Source organism: Dendrobates tinctorius, unplaced genomic scaffold (assembly GCF_039654945.1).
Source record: "Dendrobates tinctorius isolate UK_male_01 unplaced genomic scaffold, ASM3965494v1 ptg000022l, whole genome shotgun sequence".
In the NCBI taxonomy this organism is placed as follows: Eukaryota; Metazoa; Chordata; class Amphibia; order Anura; family Dendrobatidae; genus Dendrobates; species Dendrobates tinctorius.
The window spans coordinates 96249748-96273960 of NW_027361690.1; the positions used below are offsets into that span (position 1 = coordinate 96249748).

The window sequence follows — 24213 nt, forward strand, 5'->3', positions numbered from 1 at the left end:
ATCTGGCCAAAGTCGCTCTGGACGCAGCGAGTCCCTTCCGCCGCCCTTCTGGAATCACGAATAGAGAGTCTGTCTGGCGGAATGGCGCTGTCCTTGTCACATACCTCCTAAGGGCTCTTACCAGATCCAGGGTGTGCAATGCCTTTTCTACCCTATGCACCGGTGCCGGGCAAAACGAGGGTAAGACAATGTCTTCGTTGATATGGAATGCAGAGACAACCTTCGGCAAGAAGGGGGGAGCTGGCCTTAAAACTACTTTATCCTTATAAAAAGTCAGGAACGGCGGTTTACAAGATAAAGCCGCCAGCTCCGAAACCCGCCTAATAGATGTTATCGCTACCAGAAAAACGACCTTCCTGGACAGGTAAGGTAAGGAGACTTCTTGTAACGGTTCGAAGGGAGGCTCCTGAAGGGCCCTGAGCACTAAGTTCAGGTCCCATGATTCCATCGGTGCCTTATAGGGGGGTACTAAATGTGCGACCCCTTGCATAAACGTCCTAACCTGCCAGATCGAAGCGACCTTTCGTTGGAAAAGCACCGACAGGGCCGAGACTTGCGTTCTGAGCGAACTTGGAGCCAATCCCGCGTCCAGCCCTGCCTGCAGAAAAGCCAGTACGTTGGGGATCGAAAAAACCAGAGGAGCCACTCCGCGATCCCTACACCAACGGAAAAACTTCCCAAGTCCGATGATATACCTTCGCCGAGGAAGGCTTTCGGGCACTCACCATCGTGGCCACCACATCGCGCCTGAATCCTGCCTGTGTTAACAGCCAAGATTCAATGGCCACGCCGTCAAACAAAGGGCCCCTAAGTTCGGATGGCAGATCGGCCCCTGGGACAGTAAGTCCGGCCGATCTGGGAGACGCCAGGGTACGCCCACCACTAGCTGAACCAGATCTGCAAACCAGGCCCGCCGAGGCCAGTCTGGGGCCAGCAGAATTGCTGGAACCTTCTCTCTCCTTATCTTTCTGATGACTCTTGGAAGCAGAGGTAGCGGGGGGAACAAGTACGGGAGCCGAAACTGGCTCCACGGAAGCACCAGAGCGTCTGCTGCGATTGCCTGCGGGTCGAGGGATCGAGCGACGAACCTTTGAATCTTGGCGTTCTCTCTGGATGCCATAAGGTCCACGTCTGGTGTCCCCCACCGTTGGCAGATCTGTTGAAAAACCTCGGGGTGCAGGGACCACTCCCCTGCCGCGACCCCCTGTCGGCTGAGAAAATCCGCCGCCCAGTTTTCGATTCCCGGAATGTGCACCGCTGAAATTACCACGTGGTTTTTCTCGGCCCAACGCAGTACCACCCCGACCTCGCGCATGGCTGCCTGGCTGCGCGTGCCCCCCTGATGGTTCACATACGCTACCGCTGTAGCATTGTCCGACTGAACGCGCACCGGCCGGCTTGTCAGCCAACGCTGAAAATGTTGCAGGGCCAATCGTATTGCCCGTATCTCCAGAATGTTGATCGGGAGAATTACCTCCCGAAAGGACCACCGCCCCTGGGCTGTGTGACTCTGGAAAACTGCTCCCCAACCCTGCAGGCTTGCATCGGTCGTCACCACCAACCACTGTTCCGGGGGAAAGGGTTTCCCCTGAACCAGAGACGAGTCGCGAGTCCACCACTGGAGTGACCGTCGGACCGGTGGAGACAAACTGCACCGATGATTGAGGGAAAGCAGCCTTCGGTCCCATGCTGACAAGAGCGCATGTTGAAGCGGACGGAGATGGAACTGGGCAAACGGGATTGCCTCCATCGCCGCCACCATTCTGCCCAACACACTCATGCCGTACCGGATGGATCTGGAGCCCGGCTGAAGAAGGTTCCGTACCCCCTGTTTGATCCTTTGCGCCTTGTCCTGAGGGAGGATCACCAGCCCCTGGGAGGTGTCGAAAACCATGCCTAGAAATACGATTCTCTGAGCCAGAACCAAGGACGACTTGTTCCGATTGATCAGCCAACCTAGGCGGGCCAGGGTATCCAGAGTGATACCGACATTCTCCTGGCACGCCTGAAACGACGGCCCCTTTACCAAAAGGTCGTCCAGGTAGGGTAGTACCGTTATGCCCCGAGCATGCAGGATGGCCATAACCACCGCCATTATCTTTGTAAAGACTCTGGGGGCAGTGGCCAGACCGAAGGGCAGAGCAACAAATTGGAAATGTCGCCCTCCGATCGCAAAACGCAGGAACCTCTGGTGTGGAGGAAAAATCGGGATGTGTAGATATGCATCCTGCACATCGATCGAGGCCAGGAATTCCCCTGGATCCATGGCTGAAATGACCGAACGGAGGGATTCCATCCGGAATCGCCTGACCCTGATAAACTTGTTCAGGATCTTTAAATCCAGTACTGGCCTTACTGTCCCGTCCTTTTTGGGGACTGAAAACAGGTTGGAGTAAAAACCTTGCGTCTCTTCGCTTTTCGGCACTGGGACAATGACCCCGTTGCGCTGTAGCGTCATTATAGCCTGCAACAGACCTTCCGCCTGCGATTCTGTTCCGGAGAGCCGGGAACGGAAGAAACGGCGTGGCGGGAGTCCGACAAACTCTATCTTGTACCCGGACGATATCAGTTCTGCCACCCAAGCGTCGCGTGCCACTGCGACCCAAACGTGGCTGAACCTTAGTAGGCGTCCGCCCACTCTGTCGTCCGTAGGTACGAAGTGCCTCGAGTCATTTTGCTGGAGGCTTTTGTGATCTGGCCCCTCTCGCTCTGGGCAAACGGCCTCGGCCTCTACCCAGCGGATTGGCCCTGTAAGAAACTTGCCTTTCTCTAATCTGACCATCATTTGCGGAGGTGGATGCCCTGGCCGAAGTCCACCTCCAGGAGCTACGAAAGGGCCGAAAACGCCTCTGCGTCTGCCTGAATGCCGGCCAACTTTTCTGCTGCGGTAGAAAACTACTCTTCCCCCCTGTGGCTTCTGAGATAAGCTTATCAAGCTTTTCACCGAACAACCGATTGCCTTGAAAAGGCAATGAGGTCAAGGATTTTTTAGAGATAGAATCCGCTTTCCATAATCTCAGCCATAATGCTCGCCTTACGGCGATCGCATTTGCTGCTGCCACAGCAGAACACTCGGCCGCATCCAGAGCGGCGCCGACGAGATAATCACTCGCTCCTGATATCTGATTTGTCACCTCCAAGATTTCCGCGGGCAGATCCCTGTCTTGGAGGGCCCTATGCAGAGTGTCTGCCCATGAAACCATGGCCTTAGCCACCCAGGTAGCCGCAAAGGAGGGGGCCAGAGCCGACCCTGCTGCCTCATACACTGAGCGGGCAAGCCCCTCTATGAGGCGATCAGTTGGGTCCTTAATAGAAGAACCGCTGGGTATCGACAATAGCGATCTTGATGCTAAACGTGACACCGGTGGGTCCACTACTGGCGACTCCACCCACCCTTTATGGAGTTCAGGAGGAAACGGATACTTTGCTTGCAGCGCCTTTTGCATTGCAAAGCGCTTATCCGGGTGTTCCCTATGTTTCTGGACTAGCTCCTCGAACTCCGGATGTGTGGCAAACCTTCTATGCGGACGCCTGGTTTTCTTGAAGGAGACCTTGTGACCTGAGGCCGTGGACACATCATCCTCGATCTCTAAAGTCTGGTTGACCGCCTCAATGAGGCTGTCCACCGAGTCCTGGTATCACAGGCTTTCTGGATTCCAGGCTTCCTCCTCCTCCTCCTCGCCCTCGTCCTGATCGCTTCCTGAGCTTGGCGACAGGGAACGAGATGCCCTAAAAATCGCCGCCGACTCCCCAGAGGGCCCGGCCGACGGAGAACGAGCTCTCTTACCATGAGCTTGTCTGGTGCTGGAGCGGCCCCTAACGGACGAAGGGTCCTGAGACGTGGACGAGCTGTCTTCCGCTGGCAGACCACCATCCTTGACCCTGCCCGGGCCTCGAAGGGACTCAATTGCCTTCGTAAGGGACATCATAGAATGCGATAAAGACACTGCCCATTCTGGGGGGTCCTGACCCCTGGGCTCTGCAACAATGGGGGGCTCCTGGGCTCGCTCCGACTCACAGGCTTCGCAAAATTTACCCGGCTGCGCCTTAGGCAGCCTGACCCCACAGGAAACGCAAACAGCGTATAGGAAGGAGTGAGCTTTCCCTTTGCCAGACATATTGCAGGGTAGGGTAGGAGGAGGAGGGTAACCCCTTCCTTGACAACCAGTGCGGCACTCGAAACGGGGTTGCACTCACCCACCGGTAACGTCCCACCTCTTCCACGGGGTGCTCTGGCCGCAGCGAAAACTCTGAGACGTGGACGAGCTGCTTCACGTGCCGTTACTCGCCGGGGGCACTGCGGTGCACTTTGGAGAGAGGCGGCGGGGCTTCCGACCGCACTCCGGCGAGGAAATGCGAGGAGGGGGAGGGGGGCGGGAGCCTCCGGTCACTGTGCGCGCCTGCCGCGCTCCCCGGGCCGCCGGAAGTCAGTGGGCGGGGCTTCCGGCCCCCACCGGAAGCGGCGGGCGGGCCTCGCGCGGAACTCGCGGCCCTCCCCATACAGCGGGGACCGCGGCCGCCGGTGGAGCTTCAGCCGTACTCCGGCAGGGACCTGCGAGGAGGGGGAGGAGGGCGCGCGCTCCCCGGTCACTGCGCGCCCGCCGCGCCCCCCGGGCTGCCGGAAGTCAGTGGGCGGGGCTTCCGGCTGCCACCGGAAGGGGCGGGCAGGCCTCATGCGGCCTTGCGGATCTCCCCATACCGCGGGGACCGCGGCCACCGGCGGGACTTCTGCCGCACTCCGCATGTGGCACTACTCGCACCGGGTTCCACCGGGGAGAGAGTCGGGCCCCGAAAGTAACCCCGTCGGGCGGGGGAACAGACAGCCCCGCGGCGCATTCTGGAGGGTCCCGTTCTGGGGGGTGCCCCTACAAACAAAAGGTGAGCCTGGCCGCCGGGGGGGCTCTCTTGGGGTGCTCTCAACCCCATCCCTGGGCGGGGAGGGGGAGGCTACTGGGGGTGGATGCTTCGATCCCCTGGCTCACCTGCGCCTCCAACTGCACCCCTGGTGTCACTACCTAGGGGTGGAAGGGGCCAACCTGAAATCCCGCGTTGCAGGAGAGGAACAAAAACGTGGAGTCCGTTGGGGATCGCCCATCGCTCACACGTGCTCGCCCGTTGTAGTTCATGGGGAAATCGAATCCTCTCATCAGGATGCGTTGCCCCTCTTTACAAAATAAAAAAGAAAAATGGTTGTCTGGGGAAAAGTCCCAGATGTGTCCCTCGGTGCGGGAGAGAAAACACGTGGAGGACTACTCACACGTGGTCGCCCGTTGATGATTTGGGGAGATCGGACCCTCTCTATAGGATCCGTCGCCCCTGTCTTATCTTCAAAGAAAGGAAAAAAAAAAACCTAGTCTGGAGCTCCAGACTGCGTGTGCCTCCATCAGACACTAAGCAAAAACTGAGTTACGCCCGGTCTGGGGGCAAGGGTGTATGCGGCGGAGGAGGAGCTAACTCTTTTTTTGTATACTTAGTGTCAGCCTCCAGACGGCAGAAGCACACACCCACAGTCTCTGTGTCCCCCAATGAGACGAAGGAGAAAACACGTCAAGAAGCAGAAAAACATTGTTTTCTACCTAGTGTTAAGGTGTATACCTACTGTTTTGTGTTTCGCAATGCTATTAATAAGAAAGATCAATCATTTTGTGATGACGCATTCCCTTTTACATCTTGGGTCAAGTCTGGTGCTAATGTTCACATAAGAAGATACATTTATTAAAACTCATGAAAAGGAGAAAGAAGAGTGACATTACTTCGCATGGAAACCAATCAGATAAGTTATCTCAATTTCATAAACCTAAACAGGCTGAAATCTGATTGGTTGTAAAAGACAACTGCTCCAATTTTCTTTTGTACCAGTTATCTTTTGGGATCGACTTGGGAAGACAGACATGTATATGAAACACAACACTTATAGGTAAGTACACAGGAAGTCTAACTTTTGGTCCATTTTCTATTGAAGTCTATGATAGTTCTCAATGCCAGGTCTTTAAAGAGGTTGTCCACTTCATTCATAATGCCACCACCAACTTAAGCCATGCAAAGAAGTATATTTGTAAATACCGTTCGTTGTCATCTGCGCCTGTGGCGGCGCTACTGCTAACTGCTCACTTGGCATCACGTGACCCCAGCTGCAGCCGCAGCTGATGTTACGTCAAGTACCATAATGCCTTGCATTACCTGGGAGTGACTCAGTTGCACACACCCCTATTGATTGACTGGGCTGTGGGCTGAGTTTCACCGCACGTCACAACCAAGTATTCAGTGTGTGTTTTCCCGCTCTCTTCTGCTTTCATTAGCCATAAGCATGCGCTGGATACTGGGCCGTGACGTGCGGCAAAACTCCGCCCACAGCTCAATCAATCAGGAAGGGTGTGCGCGACTGGGTCATGCCCGGGTGATGTAAGGCATTCTGGTACTTGACGTGACATCAGCGCATGTCAGAGGTGGCTGCACCCGGGGTCACTTGATGCCGAGTAAGAGGTCAGCAATAGCACCACTCACAGGCACAGATGACAACAAGAGGTATTTACAAAAATACTTCATTACAAGGTTTAAATCGGTGGTGCTACAGAATGCAGTGGACAACCTTTTTAACCCCTTAACGACCGCCAATACGCCTTTTAACGGCGGTAGTTAAGGGTACTTAAAGCACAGCGCCGTGAATTCATGGCGCTGTGGAAAAAGTGTATAGCGCCCCCCAGAATCAGATTTTCTCCGGGGTCTTGGCTGCTGGTGGTAGCCGAGACGCCAGAGAACATGATTCGAGTCGGTTTTTACCGACCCCGCTTTTGCAACCGCCGTTATTAACCGTATAACGGCGACTGCAAAAAAAAAAGCCACGATTTTGCATTAACTTTCTCTCTCCTCTGATGTGATCGCATATCAGAGGAGAGAGAAACAGGGTCCCCGATCCCCGCCGATACCTCACGGTGGTCCTCGGGCCCTCCTGCATCGGCCAGCAGAATCCATTCATTCACTGAACGTACATTTTGATCACTGTGATAGAGTTTATCACAGTGATCAAAATAAAAAAATAGTAAATAACCCCCCCCCCCTTTATCACCCCCTTAGGGAAATATAATGAAAAAGAAAATATATTTATTTTCATTTTTCCATTAGGGTTAGCGTTAGAATTAGGGTTAGAATTAGGGTTGGAATTAGCGTTAGGGATTAGGATTAGGGATTAGGATTAGGGTTGGGATTAGGGGTGTGTTGGAGCTAGAATTAAGGGGTTTCCACTATTTAGGCACATCAGGGGGTCTCCAAATTGAAACATGGCGCCACCATTGATTTCAGCCAATTTTGCATTCAAAAATTCAAATCGTGCTCCCTCCCTTCCGAGCCCAGACGTGTGCCCAAACAGTGTTTTACCCCAACATATGGGGCATAAGCGTACTCAGGACAAATTGCACACCAACTTTGGGTGTCTAAATTCTCCTGTTACCCTTGGTAAAATAAAAAAAAAGGGAGCTAAAAAAATCACTTGTGGGAAAAAAATGATTTTTTATTTTCACGGCTCTGCGTTATAAACTTTTGTGAAACTCTTGGGGGTTCAAAGTGCTCACCACACATCTAGATAAGCTCCTTGGGGGGGTCTAGTTTCCAAAATGGGGTCACTTGTCGGGGGTTTCTACTGTTTAAGGCACATCATGGGCTTTACGCAACATGACACCCGCAGACCATTCCATCAAAGCCTGCATTCCAAAACGTCACTACTTCCCTTCTGAGCACCGACGTGTAGCCATACAGTAGTTTTCTCCCACATATGGGGTATCAGCATAATCAGGACAAATTGCACAACTACTAATTTCTCCTATTACCCTTGGGAAAATAAAAAAGTGGGCTAAAAAAAATCATTTTTGAGGAAAAAAACGTTTTATTTCCATGGCTCTGCGTAATAAACTTCTGTGAAGCACTTGGGGGTTCAAAGTGCTCACCACACATCTAGATAGGCTCCTTGGGGGGGGGGGGGTCTATTTTCCAAAATGGGCTCACTTGTGTGCGGTTTCTACTGTTTAGGCACATCAGGGGCTCTGCAAACGCAACATGACGCCTGCAGAACATTCCATCAAAGTCTGCATTCCAAAATAGCGCTCCTTTCCTTCCAAGCTCTCCCATGCGCCCAAACAGTGGTTCTCCCCCCACATATGGGGTATCAGTGTGCTCAGGACAAAATGCACAACAACTTTTATGGTCCAAATTCTCCTGTTAGCCTTGTGAAAATAAAAAATAGCGGGCTAAAAAATTTTTGAGGAAAAAATATGATTTTATTTTAACTGATCTGCGTTCTAAACTTCTGTGAAGAACTTGGGGGTTCAAAGTGCTCACCACACATCTAGATAAGTCCCTTAAGGGTATGTGAACACGGTGCGGATTCTGCTGCGGATCCGCAAGCAGAGTACAGTACAATGTTATGCAATGGCTTTTAAAAACCGCAGTGCACATGCCAATTCTTTCTGCGGATTCCGCTGCGGTTTGTCACCTGTACCATTGTCCAGGTGTCAAAATGCAGGGGAATCCGCAGGTCATTTTACCTGCAAATCCGCACGGAAAAATCCGCAGCTGAATCTGCACTGTCTGCACTCACCCTAAGGGGTCTAGTTTCCAAAATGGTGTCACTTGTGGAGGTTTTGCCACTGTTTAGGCAAATCAGGGGCTCTCCAAACGCGACATGGCGTCCAATCTCAATTCCAGCCAATTCTGCATTGAAAAAGTCAAACGGTGCTCTGTTCTGCCCTCTTAATAGGGCAAAGAATGTTTTGTATTTTGTGCTGGGTTAATTATAGCACCATTTAGTGGTGGCTGAATTTATAGCAGTGTTTTTTTTATAGCATTATATAGTCTGTGCCTTTAACAGAAGCAATGCATGAGGGATTGAAGCAATGCTTTGTGGGAACGAAGCAGTGTATTCTGGGATGAAGAAGGGACATTTTGCTTCTGTGGATCTCATAGGATGCACATGTTATTTTGTCCTTCTGCTTAACCTTTGTTTTTCCTGCAACTTCTCTACTTGAGTCACTACCCGGCTAAAGCATATCTGGTGAGAGTCAGTGTTTTCTTGCAATGCAGTGATTCAGAGAGGTGTTATTTACTGTCTAGCAGCCAAGAGATGTCATTAACCCTTTAGTTGCCAGTTCAGTAAATGTAATCATAAACTAATGTATTCCTATGTAATGTTTGCATCTCAGTGTACACTTCTGTGATTGTGTTAGCTGTGATCATCTGCCCAATACTTACGCATGTTATTTGTATTCCTTGTAGTTTTACCACGCATGTTATATACTCTTCACAAATAAACAAGTTAGACTACAGAGAACAGTCTGCTGATTTTGAAGACAGAGCTGTGGTTTATACTGTATGCTGGATTGCACATCGTGTCAGCGTGCCTAAAGGCAGAATAGTGCTCCTTCCTTTCTGAGCTCTGCCGTGCGCCCAAACAGTGGTTTACCCCCACATATGGGGTATGGGTGTACTCAGGAAAAATTGCACAACAACTTTGGGTGTCTAATTTCTCCTTGTAAAAATAAAAATTTGGGGTCAAAAAGATAATTTTTGTGGAAAAGAAATATTTTTTATTTTCTCGGCTCTTCGTTATAGACTTCTGTGAAGCACTTGGAGGTTCCAAGTGCTCAGCACACATCTAGATAAGTTAATTAAGGGGTCTAGTTTCCAAAATGGGGTCACTTGTTGGGGGTTTCCACTGTTTAGGCACATCAGGGGCTCTCCAAACGCAACATGGCATCCGATCTCAATTCCAGCCAATTCTGCATTGAAAGAGTCAAACTGTGCTCCTTCTGTTCCAACCCTGCCGTGCGACCAAACACTGGTTTACCCCCACATATGGGGTATCAGCGTATTCAGGAGAAATTGCAGAACAAATTTTGTGGTTCATTTTCTCTTTTTCCACTTGAGAAAATAAAAAAAAATTGGTTCTGAAGTAAAATGTTTGTAAAAAAAAAAGTTGCAAATTGTCTCCTCGAGAGGAAGAGGAGTAGAACTCTAGTGCCACCTATTGGAAGTAGCAATCCTAAAAGTCAATGTCGACCCGTTAACGAGCCTTGTTACATGACTTAGGATAAAAGCCAAAACCAGAATCTCAATTTGCAGACACTGTTTCGGGGTACTGCCACTCGTCAGTGCAAAGCGTGTGATCTAGTTGGAGAAAGACATACTAAGCATGCCGAGATGAGGAGACTTAAACCGCAATGCTCCTCTGGGAAATATGCAAATTGTCTCTTCAGAGAGGAAGAGGAGAACTCTAGTCATTCTCTGCAAGGAGAAACGATACTTCTTGGACAAAAAAAGTTAAATGTTAATTTTTTCCTTCCACATTGCTTCAGTTCCTGTGATGCACGTAAAAGGTTAATAAACTTCTTGAATGTAGTTTTGAGCATATTGATGGGTGCAGTTTTTAGAGTGGTGTCACTTTTGGGTTATTTTATGTCATATTGACCTCTCAAAGTGACTTCAAATGTGATGTAGTCCCTAAAAAAATGGTTTTGCAAATTTTGTTGTAAAAATGAGAACTTGCTGGTCAACTTTTAACCCTTAGAACTTCCTAAAAAAAAAAATAATTTGTTTCCAAAATTGTGCTGATGTAAATCAGACATGTGGCAAATGTTATTAAGGATTTTTGTGACATATCTCTCGGATTTAAAGGCATAAAAATTAAAAGTTTAAAAATTGCAAAATTTTCGGCATATTTCCATTTTTTTCATAAATAAATGCAAGCCATATCGAAGAAATTTTACCACTAACATGAAATACAATGTCACGATAAAACAATCTCAGCATCAGCGGGATCCGGTAAAGCATTCCAGAGTTATAACCTCCTAAAGTGACAGTGGTCAGAATTGTAAAAATTGGCCTGGTCATTAAGCTGCAAATTGGCTCCGTCACTAAGGGGTTAAAGAAGCACTCCTCCTCCCATTAAAGATTTTAGGCACTTACTATATTACATACATCATATGATAAAGCACTGTGTACTTACAAATTATTATTTTGCAAACCTACCAAGTTAATTCTTCTCTTTTTAATCACGTGAAGTCATAGCCATAATGGAAGACGAAACTAGGAGCAAAAAAGTTCAAATAGGGTCTTATCAGAGTAAAATAAATAAAAAGGTTATGCTAGTCTGATGAGGTTATGTATACACAACCATGTAAAAGCATAGTCGGTCAGCTGCTGCAGATCCACAGGTCTTTCCACCATTAAAGCAGGAAAAAGAGCCAATGATGACCAATAATGGAAATCCAGATTGTGGGATGATAGTGCTTGATCAGCAGTGGAGAAAATTCACAATCTTGCCCCTTTTTCCTGTATCATGTGATTAAAAACAGACTAGGTGAATCATTCTACACTCTATATACAAACAGTCTATTCTTCCCTAATAAATGAACATTAGAACTACAATTCCACAACACTGCAAACTCCCTGGCAGCCCAGCTCCACCTCCTCTTCCACTCCTGACTCAGCTACTTCACTTCTCCTCACGCCAGGGACTTTGCAGTGAGTAGATTTGTAGTTCTAATGATGACTCATGCAGGGAAAGCAGATTCCTGTTTCTACATAGAGCATAAAAGGATTCAGCCAGTATGTATTTAATCATGTGATGTCATAGACATAATGGAAAAGAGAAGAATTACCGTAACTGGGAAGGCAAAAATGAGCAATTGTAAATACACAGAGCTATACAACATGATGTTTGCAACATATTAAGAGGCTAAAAACTATGATGGGAGGAGGAGTGCTTCTTTAAGGAATCAAAATTATAAAAGAGTGTTCAGGATTTCATACCCAGATGAAGATATCAAGGCTCCTTACCGTATCACGTTTTCCGCATCATTGGTAAGAACGTGATTGCCGGTGCTTGGAGAGAAGGAAGCGCTACAGACATCTCTTTCATGCCCAAATAAGTGCATCACTGGCTGGGTGCTGCTGGTGCTGAGCTTTCGCACATCATAGATAAGGGAACTTCTGTAAGAAATTCATATATAAAAAATATAAAATTTTAAACCCGTGTAGCAGAGTACTCAGGTAACTGACAAACATTAACTCATTAAGCAAAATATAGAAAGAATATAAAATTTTATTCTTTTACTTTTTGGATTACAATCTTGGCTAAAAGGCTAAAACTAAGTGTATGAAGCTGTGGAGCCAGATGATGAGGTCCCTCGCCAGCCCAAACCTGCTCCTGTATGAAGCGGCAACAGTGAAGGAACTCAAGGAATGCCAATCAATCCTGTGGCGCTCCAAAAACACCATTCAGGGAACTCAAATGTCATTTGATGGAGGTCTGATATTTTATATTTGGTGCTGGCTCATTCTTCATTCCAGAAAATATAAGAAGCAAAGTGGGTTGTGGATTTCCTTTTGTGAAGCAATTGTAATAATTAAGGTAGGAAGAGAGATTTTTGGCACAATTTGCAACCCAAATCTGACAAGTGGGTGTGACCTTGCTTTAACATGTGTGGTTTACAGAAAGTGGGAGTTGGCTAACATGCAGCACTGTGCCGAAATAGTGGAGGACAATGTTGTCACGAAGGAAGAAAAATACATGGTGCAAACCTAGGCAAGAGACAAGACAGTCCAAAAACACAGCAGATTTATCAAACAATATTAGCCATGGAGACAAATCTGGCACATTTACGTAAGAACTAGGCTGTATAATTATGTTCTGCTTTCTTCCTTAACCAGACAGCCAAATAAATATTACATAGCTTACATGGCTTTATTTTCAATGCTGACTACACAAGGAATAATGTATGAGAGCCATATGAGGGGTTGTTTTTTTTTGTGGAGCAAGTTGGACATATACACACACTTTTTTTTTAAGTTGGCAAAAAATTTGAAATTAGGGAAAAAAAAAAAAAAATCATATTTTGCTTGTGTCATTATATTCCAAGAGTTTTGTGCAGAGTTTTGTACCTTTTAGGTAGAAACATGACTATCACATTTTTTCTGGTGTTGACCAATTCTTGCCTTGGATTTTTTTTCTCTTTCTCTGCTTAGGACGGTTATAAATTTAATTTATTTTTAATGGGGGGAAAAGAGGAGCAACTCGAATTTCATTTTTTTTTTTTACTTTGTATTTTATTTTGTAGGCCCCTTAATAGATGCGAATATACAGTCGTTTGATCACATACTAAATACTACAATACCATAATATTTAAGTATATTATAAAAAATAAAGTCTTCTTTGAATGCCAGCCACAGGCTGTTCTTCATAGAGCACTACCCTGGCAGGAATGGAGGTCATCAGAAGACCCCTAAGCAGCCATGACAACTCTTTGGCACCACTAAATTGCATCAGTGGGGGCTTGGAAGAGTTTTCCACCCTGGGTCATGGGCTGTACATATCAGATATTTGCAGGGCATTAAAAAGGTTAAGTGCAGGAGGAGTCACTTGCTTAAAAGCAGATGATGGCTGAATAAGTCATCTGAGCCCACTGTCATTTTATATGAAAAAAACACAACAAAAAAACAAACCACAACATAAAAAAAAATCCACAAATTCCAAATCCACTAACTTTTTCCTTCGCTATCTATTCTGCAGATCAGTGGGGGTTTATGTTCTGAGACACCGCCAACCACTGTAATACTCTGGAGTACAGAGCACATATGAGTTCACAGAATCCTATAGCTTTTACAGCAGCAGCAAAAGGGACGCTGACAATCGGGCTAAGTGAAGAAAACTTTTATCCCCTAAAACCTTTCTAAACATGTCTGTAGTGTAGTTTTATTAAAATACCTACCAACTGCCGTCTTTGCCAGTTTCCACTGCCGTTCCTTCCTCTTCTGACTCTCGTCACTTCATTTCCCGCACACATACAGTTAGGCCCATATATATTTGGACAGAGACAACATTTTTCTAATTTTGGTTCTAGACATTACCACAATGAATTTTAAACAGAACAATTCAGATGCAGTTGAAGTTCAGACTTTCAGCTTTCATTTGAGGGTATCCACATTAAACTTGGATGAAGGGTTTAGGAGTTTCAGCTCCTTAACATGTGCCACCCTGTTTTAAAGGGACCAAAAGTAATTGGACAGATTAAATAATTGTAAATAAAATGTTCATTTCTAGTACTTGGTTGAAAACCCTTTGTTGGCAATGACTGCCTGAAGTCTTGAACTCATGGACATCACCAGACGCTGTGTTTCCTCCTTTTTGATGCTCTGCCAGGCCTTCACTGCGGTGGTTTTCAGTTGCTGTTTGTTTGTGGGCCTTTCTGTCTGAAGTTTAGTCTTTAACAAGTGAAATGCATGCTCAATTGGGTTGAGATCAGGTGACTGACTTGGCCATTCAAGAATATTCCACTTCTTGCTTTAATAAACTCCTGGGTTGCTTTGGCTTTATGTTTTGGGTCATTGTCCATCTGTAGTATGAAACGACGACCAATCAGTTTGGCTGCATTTGGCTGGATCTGAGCACACAGTATGGCTCTGAATACCTCAGAATTCATTCAGCTGCTTCTGTCTTGTGTCACATCATCAATAAACACTAGTGACCCAGTGCCACTGGCAGCCATGCATGCCCAAGCCATCACACTGCCTCCGCCGTGTTTTACAAATGATGTGGTATGCTTTGGATCATGAGCTGTACCACGCTTTCGCCATACTTTTCTCTTTCCATCATTCTGGTAGAGGTTGATCTTGGTTTCATCTGTCCAAAGAATGTTCTTCCAGAACTGTGCTGGCTTTTTTAGATGGTTTTTAGCAAAGTCCAGTCTAGCCTTCTTATTCTTGATGCTTATGAGTGTCTTTCACCGTGCAGTGAACCCTCTGTATTTACTTTCATGCAGTCTTCTCTTTATGGTAGATTTGGATATTGATACACCTACCTCCTGGAGAGTGTTGTTCACTTGGTTAGCTGTTGTGAAGGGGTTTCTCTTCACCATGGAGATTATTCTGCGATCATCCACCACTGTTGTCTTCCGTGGGCGCCCAGGTCTTTTTGCATTGATGAGTTCACCAGTGCTTTCTTTTTTTCTCAGGATGTACCAAACTGTAGATTTTGCCACTCCTAATGTTGTAGCAATTTCTCGGATGGGTTTTTCTGTTGTTGCAGCTTAAGGATGGCTTGTTTCACCTGCATGGAGAGCTTCCTTAACCGCTTGTTTCCGTCACAGCAAAACCTTCCAAATGCAAGCACCACACCTCAAATCAACTCCAGGCCTTTTATCTGCTTAATTGAGAATGACATAACAAAGGGATTGCCCACACCTGTCCATGAAATTGACTCCAAGGCTATTGTCCAATTACTTTTGGTCCCTTTAAAAACAGGGTGGCACATGTTAAGGAGCTGAAACTCCTAAACCCTTCATCCAATTTTAATGTGGATACCCTCAAATGAAAGCTGAAAGTCTGAACTTCAACTGCATCTGAATTGTTTTGTTTAAAATTTATTGTGGTAATGTCTAGAACCAAAATTAGAAAAATGTTGTCTCTGTCCAAATATATATGGACCTAACTGTACAACAGAGGGTTCCTTTGTGGACCAAAAAGTCACTTGTAAAATGTAAATCTATAGAGTCTTGCTCTGCCCACGATTATTAACCTGTTAAATCCCACAATCAATCTAGGACAGCGGCATTTAACAGGCGCCGGCAGGGAAAACGTCATTTCCACCCGCCCATGGGCATGCCCATTATGTGAAGGCAAGGTACCAACTGGTTGCCATGACAGTCGGTGGTCTGCTGAACACCCAACACCCATGTGCCCGTCATTACAATCCTCCGCTTAGCTGGTGTTCATAAGAGATTGTGATTTTAGCAGTAGAGTACAAGCGATCAGATTATCGCAGCTTCAAGTCCCCCAAGGAGAATATTGAATACAATATTAAAAAAGGGTTTTAAAAATATGAAAAATAAAATCAAAACTTCAAACCACGCCTTTTCTGCCTCATTAAAAAAAAAAAAACAACACATTTGGTATCGCTGCGTTTATAAAAGTCTTATCGATCAAAGTATATTAATCCAATCGACAACAGCGTAATGAGAAAAACAATTGAAATGACAATTAGCTTTTTGACAGACGCAACGTTGCCGCAAAAGGCAACAGGATGCAATCAAATCATCATATCTACCCTAAAATAGTATCATTGACCCCTTAACCCCCCCCCACCCGGAGGTATTTTCGGTTTTGTGTTTTCACTCCCCTCTTCCCAGACCCATAACTTTTTTATTTTTCCTTCAATATGGCCATGTTAAGACTTATTTTTTGCGGGACGAGTTGTACTTTTGAACTACATCATTGGTTTTACTACGTTGTGTACTAGAAAATGGGAAGTGCAGTGAAACTGCAAAAAAAAGTGCAATCCAACACTTGTTTTTTGTTTGACTTTTTTGCGGGGTTCACTAAATGCTAAAACTGACCTGCCATTATGATTCTCCAGGTCATTACGAGTTCATAAGTTCATAGACTCTAAACATGTCTAGGTTCTTTTTTTTTTAGACTGTTTTTATTAATTTTATACACAAAGTGAACATACAGAGTCACAAAATGCTTATAATCTTAAGCTAAATATCAAGCAGTATGTTAAATTGCTATAACTCAGTCAAACTCTCCATTAACATATTTTTTTCCCATCCCCCCCTCTCCGCGTGCACCATTACCCAAAATAATTCTCATTAAACTGGCGTTTGTCCACCAGTACATTGTAATAAGTACCAATTCGTATTTTCAAATTGCAGCTTGTCTGTTCTTAGTCTCTACATCTAGAGTGGGAATAAAAGATGACCATGTAGTAAAAATTTCTCAGTCAGCTTTTCTTTGTTGGTCAGCGCTTCCAACCAGTCCAGCTTAAACAAAAAATTGAACCTTTGCCAAGATTAAAGATCTCAGTGGTGCATTCGGATTCATCTACTGATGCAGTATACTTTTTCTGACCGCAGAGGCGCAGATCACCAGTAACGCTCTCAAATGTTTAGGTAATGATCTCTGGGGCTCCTCCAAGATATTGAAAATTGCCCATTGTGGGGAGAAGGGTAATTCAACCCCACAAGTATATTGCAATTCAGAGTGAATATCATGCCATAACTTTTAAATTTTAGTACAGCTCCACATGATGGAATATGTCTGTTATGCTGACCACATTTTGCACATTGATATGAATTCATGGCTGACATTTTGAACTGTATATAAGGGGTAATATAAGCCCTATGCATAAGTAATAAAGTCATATCAGTATAGCTACTATATGGAATAACTTTTCTTTGTGTCATAGTAGCTTCTAAGATGTCTTGCACCTCTAACCCCCCCCCCAATGTCTTTTGTCCATCTCGCCGGGACCGTGTCCTTTACATCCCATGACCATTCCCTGCGCAAAACAGAATATATGTTACTTGTTGATATTAACTGAAATCTGTGTTCTAAGAAAGATGTCCAGTTTATCTCCCCAACCTAGCTTTTGTCTATTAAAAGGAATCTGCCATGACATCAGGGGCTTATCTACAGCTTTCTGTAATGCTGTAGATAAGCCCCCGATGTAACCTGAAAGATAAGAAAAATGAGTTAGATTATACTCACTGGGGGGCGGTCCGGGTCCGGTCTTGGGCCGATGGGTGTCACGGTCTGGTACGGCGCCTCCCATGTCCTAATGGTGACGTCCTCTTCTTTCCTTCCCGTCACGGCTCCTCTCCCGGCGCCTGCGCACTGCAGGACTCTGCACTGCCCTAAACAGGGCAGAGCAGTGCGCTTGCGCAGGAGCCACGACAGGCAGCAAAGAAGACGTCAGTCAGGGGGATAACAGCCAGGGGCGGCGCGGACGCCGCTCCTGGCTGTCAGTGCAGGATGCTCAGCCACTGCAGCGCTGAGCTCCAGATTGACTGACCAATCACAGCACTCTGGGTGCGGGGACTGACTGCAAGGGTCCCCGCACCTCATCCCGTGCCTGTCAGCTGTCATAGACACCTGTCGGCACTAACTGTCACTGCGTGTTTGCACACAGTGACAGTTCAAATGCATGACGTGCACAGCCCGTCATGGTGCGGAAAGTTACACCCGGGCATGACGGACTATGCACGTCAATGGACATTAAGGGGTTAATAGATTAATGTCAGACTGGGGTAATAGTGGGAGTGTTTGAAATAAATATAACAACTTTGGGAACACTGTCATTTTGAGTAAATTACACCGCCCTGAGAAGGATAGAGTAAGGCTATGTGCACATGTTGCAGAAATGCTGCGGAAATGTCTGCATTTCCGCAACTCCCTGCCGCTGGTAAAACGCATGCGGAATTCGCATGCGTTTTCCCAAGGTTGGTCACACTTGTCAAGCATAGTACTTAACAAGTGTGACCAACTTTTTACTATTGATGCTGCCTATGCAGCATCAATAGTAAAAGCTAGAATGTTTAAAAATAAAAAATAGAGAGATATACTTACACATTGTTGGCCCCTGGAGTCCTCAGCAGAGCTCCCGGTACGTTCCGTTCCCAGGGATGCATTGCGCGAAGGACCTTTGTGACATCACGGTCGCGTGACCGCGACATCATCTGGGGTCATTCGCGCAATGCATCCCTGGGAATGGAACTTGCCGGCAGCGCCGCATGCACCACTGAGGACTCCGGGGGCCGTCAGAGGGTAAGTATATACGGTACCTATATTTATTTTAATTCTATTTTTTTTACAGGAATATGGTACCCAGGGCATGGAGGAGAGTCTCCTCTCCTCCAGACCCTGGGTACCATTCGCACATGAAGCGCTCACTTTACGCATGGTGGGCATAGCCACATGCGTAAACTGAGCGTTTCAATGCAATCCTATGGCGGTGGAATCGCCGCGATTCCGCAGAATTAACGAACATGCTGAGGATTTTACCGCTATGCGATTCCGCAGTGGAAAAATCCACAGCATTAGCACACCAATTGCGGAATCCCATAGGATTGCATGGTAATGCATCTTGTTAGCGTTTCCACGGCGGAAACGCATAAAAAACGCAACGTGGGCACACAGCCTAAAGTGTTTCCAAGAGTTCATTATTTTAGGAATAAGGCTGGGTTCACACGTGGCTTTTTTTCGCGTTTACGCGGCGGTTTTTACCGCACGATTTTTTCCAAACGCGAAAAATAAGCACCCCATGCATTCCTATGGGATTTCGCAATGCTGTGCTAATCTTGCGGTTTTTACCGTGGCGGAATCGCTTCGCGGTAAAAAAAGCAGCATGCTCATTAATTTTGCGGAACCGCGGCGATCCCGCACCCATAAGAATGCATTGTTCTGCTTACTTTCCGCATGTGGCTGTGCACACCATGCGAAAAGTAAGCAGAACATTTGCGGATGGTACCCACGGTCCGGAGAAGAGGAGACTGTCCTCCGGGCTTTGGGTACCATATCCCTGTAAAAAATTGAATTTAAAATAAAAAATATTGCTATTCTCACCTTCCGACGTCCCGCGCAGCCTTCCCGCCTCTCTCCACGCTACCGGTCCCAGTAAGCCTTTGTGAGCGATGACGTCCGTTTTCGCGGGATCGCGAAGTCTCGCGGTCATTAGCACCACGTCATCGCGAATGACCGCGAGAAGTCGCGATCCCGCGAGAACAGACGTCATCGAGGTAATTGTCGCAAAGGATTACTGGGACCGGGAGCGTGGAGAGAGGCGGGAAGGCTGCGCGGGACGTCGGAAGGTGAGAACAACAATATATATATATATATATATATTTTTTTTTACATTCTATCTTTTACTATTGATGCCGCATAGGCAGCTTCAATAGTAAAAAATTGGTCACACTCGTCAAACACTATGTTTGACGAGTGTGACCAACCTGTCAATCAGTTCTCCAAGCGATGCTCCAGATCGCTTGGAAAACGCTAGCAATTCTGCAAGCTAATTACGCTTGCAAAATGCTAGTTTTTCCGCGGGAAAATCGCGGGAATTTAAAATGCGATTTTCCCGCGGAATGGAATTCCGGAACTCTCGCGGTAATTTCCGCGAGAGTTCCGCTACGTGTGAACCCAGCCTAAGGGGTTTATAATTGAGTCTATATAGGGTGTGAGGATCAGCATACCCAGATATTTGATAGATTCCGTCCTCCAATGGAAAGGAAAGGAGCCACCAGATATCCTACCAGATGTAAACATTGCCAGAGCTTCCAACTTGTAGTTAATTTTAAACCCTGTATAGTCTCCAAAATTTTGGAATGTTGACACTATGGCTGGGATTGCCTGGGAAGGATTGACAATAAATAGAATATCATCAGCAAAAGCTAGTAGTTTAGTCTCCACATTCGCCGAGTGTATCCCTTCAAATTCTGAAGAGTTCTTAACAGGGGATTTAACGTCAAATTAAATAGTAGTGGAGATAGCGGACACCACTGTCTGGTACCTTGCTGAATTTCAAAAGACGATGTGACAGGGTATTATTTATAAAAAGCCTGGACGTGGGTGGCTCTATATATCAACCTATCTGCAATACAAAACCATGACCCAAATCCCCGAGTTTCCAGTAACTTATAATAACTCCACAAAACCCTGTCAAAGGCCTTGTCTGCGTCAATACCAACCACTATGTTCTTTTTGCAATTATTAAGTCTACTACAAGATATTGTGCCTATCGCTGTTCTGATATTATAAGTTATTGACTTCCCGTGCACAAACCCCGTCTGGTGCGATGAGATTAATTCAGGAATGATTTCCTGAACCCTGCTTGCCAATATCTTTTTGAGGAGCCTAAAGTCAGAATTAAGCCATGAGATTGGTTTGGTAACCCTCTACTTGCATCGGATCCCTCCCAGGCTTTGGGAGCATAATAATACACGCTTCTTTGAATCCGTCTGGAATGCCACCCGTCTCCATTATTCCATTAAACACCTCATACACCGAAGGACCCAGAATTTTATAATATTGGCCACTAAAACCATCTGGACCCACTGCTTTAGAAATCTTAAGTGTAGTAATGGCCTGTAACACTTCAGAGGTACTGATGGGCATATTAAGCAAAATTCTATGATCCTCAGTAATAATAGGAGCCATCGCAATCTGAAGGAAACATGAGTCTCCAGCAGTTTTTAGTCTCCCTCGGGAGGAAATGGTTGAGGAGGTAAAAGTGGCTGGGACCCTAGGAGGTAGCGACCATGCTATTTTAGAATTTTGGATAACTAGAGGCGGAAGACCTGTGAAGACTCAGACGTCAAGGTTAGATTTCAGAAAGGCAGATTTTAAGGGATTCAGAAAGAGAATTGGAGGGATCCAATGGCTGGATATCCTTAAAGACAAAAATGTCCAGGAAGGCTGGGAAATCTTGAAAAATGAAATTCTCAAAGCACAGTTGTTAACAATTCCGAAAAGAGGGAAGAATAGGAAGCATTTAAGGAAACCAGGATGGATGAACACAGAACTTAAGCACATGCTAAAAAGGAAGAAAAAAATGTTTATAAAATGGAAAGAGGGAGGCATATCTAAAGAAGAATATAATGCTGTCTGCAGAACCTGCAGGGCACAAATCAGATTAGCTAAAGCTGAAAATGAATTGAGGCTTGCAAGAGATGTCAAAAGCAATAATAAAGGATTTTGGGGATATGTCAAAAGTAAAAGAAAAGTCAAAGATGCTATAGGATTTTTACAGGATGAAAATGATGAAATGGTAAGACAGGATGTTGAGAAGGCTGAACTTTTAAATTCCTATTTTGCATCTGTTTTCTCTCAGAAAGGAAATGTAACATCAACTGTTATTCACTGTCCTATTAAGGGAATAGAAGAATCCAGGATATCTATAAACAGAAAGATAGTGAGGAAACACTTAGCTAACCTAAATGAATTCAAGTCTCCAGGTCCAGATGAATTACACCCCAGAGTACTGAAGGAGATAGCAGAAGAAATTTTTGAACCCCTCTCCATAATCTTTGAAAATTCTTGGAGAACAGGAGATGTGCCAGAAGACTGGAGAAGAGCAAATGTTGTTCCTATCTTCAAAAAGGGGAAGAAGGTGGACCCAGGCAACTATAGGCCGGTGAGTCTGACTTCTATACCAGGAAAGATCTTTGAACAAATTATTAAACAACATGTATGTCAATACCTGGATAAGAATGAAGTGATTAAACAGAGTCAGCATGGGTTTGTAACTAATAAGTCATGTCAGACTAATTTAATTTCCTTCTATGACGGTATTACTGATTGGGTGGATCAAGGAAATGCTGTAGATATAGTATATCTTGACTTCAGCAAAGCATTTGACAAAGTCTCTCATTCAATCCTTATTGAAAAAATGACTAAGTATGGAATGGACAAGGCAACTGTTAGGTGGATTCATAACTGGCTTAGTGATCGGACCCAAAGAGTGGTCGTAAATGGCTGCACATCCAGTTGGAAGAATGTCTCAAGTGGGGTACCACAGGGCTCTGTCCTGGGCCCTGTATTGTTCAACATCTTTATCAACGATTTAGATGAAGGAATTGAGGGTAAACTGATTAAATTTGCTGATGACACAAAGCTAGGAGGGATAGCTAATACTAGAGAAGAGAGAGAGAGGATTCAAAAAGATTTAAATAAACTGGAGAAGTGGGCAGCAACTAACAGAATGGTTTTTAACAGGGAGAAATGCAAAGTACTACATCTGGGCAATAAAAATGAAAAAAGCATATATAGAATGGGAGGAATAGGGCTAAGTGACAGCACATGTGAAAAAGACTTGGGTATACTAATAGATCACAGACTCAATATGAGTCAACAGTGTGATGCAGCAGCAAAAAAGCAAAAAAGGCAAATGCAATTCTAGGATGTATTAACAGAAGCATACAGTCTAGATCACGTGAAGTAATTATTTCCCTCTACTCCTCTTTGGTCAGACCTCATCTGGAATATTGTGTCCAATTTTGGGCACCACATTTTAAAAAAGACATCAACAAACTGGAGCAAGTTCAGAAAAGAGCGACCAGAATGGTGACCGGTCTGCAAACCCTGTCTTATGAGGAAAGGTTGCAGGATTTGGGAATGTTTAGTTTGCAAAAGAGAAGACTGAGAGGAGACTTAATAGCTGTCTACAAATATCTAAAGGGCTGTCACATTGTAGAAGGATCAACTTTATTCTCATTTGCACAAGGAAAGACTAGAAGCAATGGGATGAAGCTGAATGGGAAGAGACACAGATTAGATATTAGAAAAAACTTTTTGACAGTTAGAGTGATCAATGAGTGGAACAGGCTGCCACGAGAAGTGGTGAGTTCTCCTTCAATGGAAGTCTTCAAACAGAGGCTGGACAGACATCTAACTGGGATGATTTAGCGAATCCTGCTTTGAGCAGGGGGTTGGACCAGATGGCCCAGGAGGTCCCTTCCAACTCTACGATTTTATGATTCTATGATTCCATACAGAGAGCTAAAAAATTGTTTAAACTCCTCTATTATCTCTTCATTATCTGTTATGATTTTACCATCCTGTTTACGTATTTTATTTATTCTAGCTGCATTTCTATAAGGTTTAGTGATTGAGGCAAGTAACTTCCCCAGTCTGTTCCCCCATTTAAAATATCGGGAGGCACATAAAGACACCTCACCCCCTTCACCAAGATGGGAGCAGCTATGGGGAATGCCCGTCATCATCATTATCCCCCTGCAGCCTCTCCTCATGGCATGAGCCTGCCACATCGGCGCCATTAGTGGGTGAGGAATGGGACTGGAAGGCACACATCAAGGTCATCCCGACTAAGGCCTCTTTCACACATCAGGTTTTCGCCGTCAGGCGCGATCCGGCGCTTTTGACAAAAACCGGATCCGGCGTAATGCAATGCCGGATCCGGTTTCCCCCCCATTGACTTGCATTAGAGCCGGATGGCCATGCGTTTCATCCGATTTTCGCTGGATCCGGCAATGTGACGCGATCCGGCGTCTGGAAAAAACGGCTATTGTAACGTTTTTTGTCTCCGGCAAAAAAGCCGGACACGCCGGATCCGGCGTGTCCGGCTTTTTCATACAATGAAAGCCTATGAGCGCCGCAATGCGCCTGATCCGGCGATAGCCGGATCCGGTGGCCGGATCCGGTTTTTTTGGTCTGAGCATGCTCAGTAGCTCTGCCCACAAGACATATATAAAAGCAAGACAGTGGGACCCTCAGCCACACCCAACATGCCACCCAAGCCAAGAACCAGGAGCAGGAGAAGGCAGGAGACATCTGCAGCAGCACCATCAGCACCACCACCCCCCCAAATGGAGCAGCATGCTGAACAACGGGAGGGGAGTCCAGCAGCAGATGAGAGACGGTAATTATCAAATCCCC

At 45.8% G+C, this 24213-nt stretch overlaps 1 protein-coding gene across 3 annotated transcripts in view; it reads right to left on the reverse strand.

The window, feature by feature from the left end:
- WDR76 (WD repeat domain 76) overlaps positions 1 to 24213 on the reverse strand; it is a 286518-nt gene that overhangs the window by 12221 nt on the left and 250084 nt on the right. For 2 of the 3 annotated variants that reach the window (XM_073569000.1, XM_073568999.1), the window contains exon 13: positions 11827 to 11979. The exons of the other annotated variant lie outside the window; for it this stretch is intronic. In XM_073569000.1, the coding sequence (XP_073425101.1) occupies positions 11827 to 11979 (153 nt within the window). The remainder of the gene's footprint in view (positions 1 to 11826; positions 11980 to 24213) is intronic. 3 annotated transcript variants of the gene reach the window in all.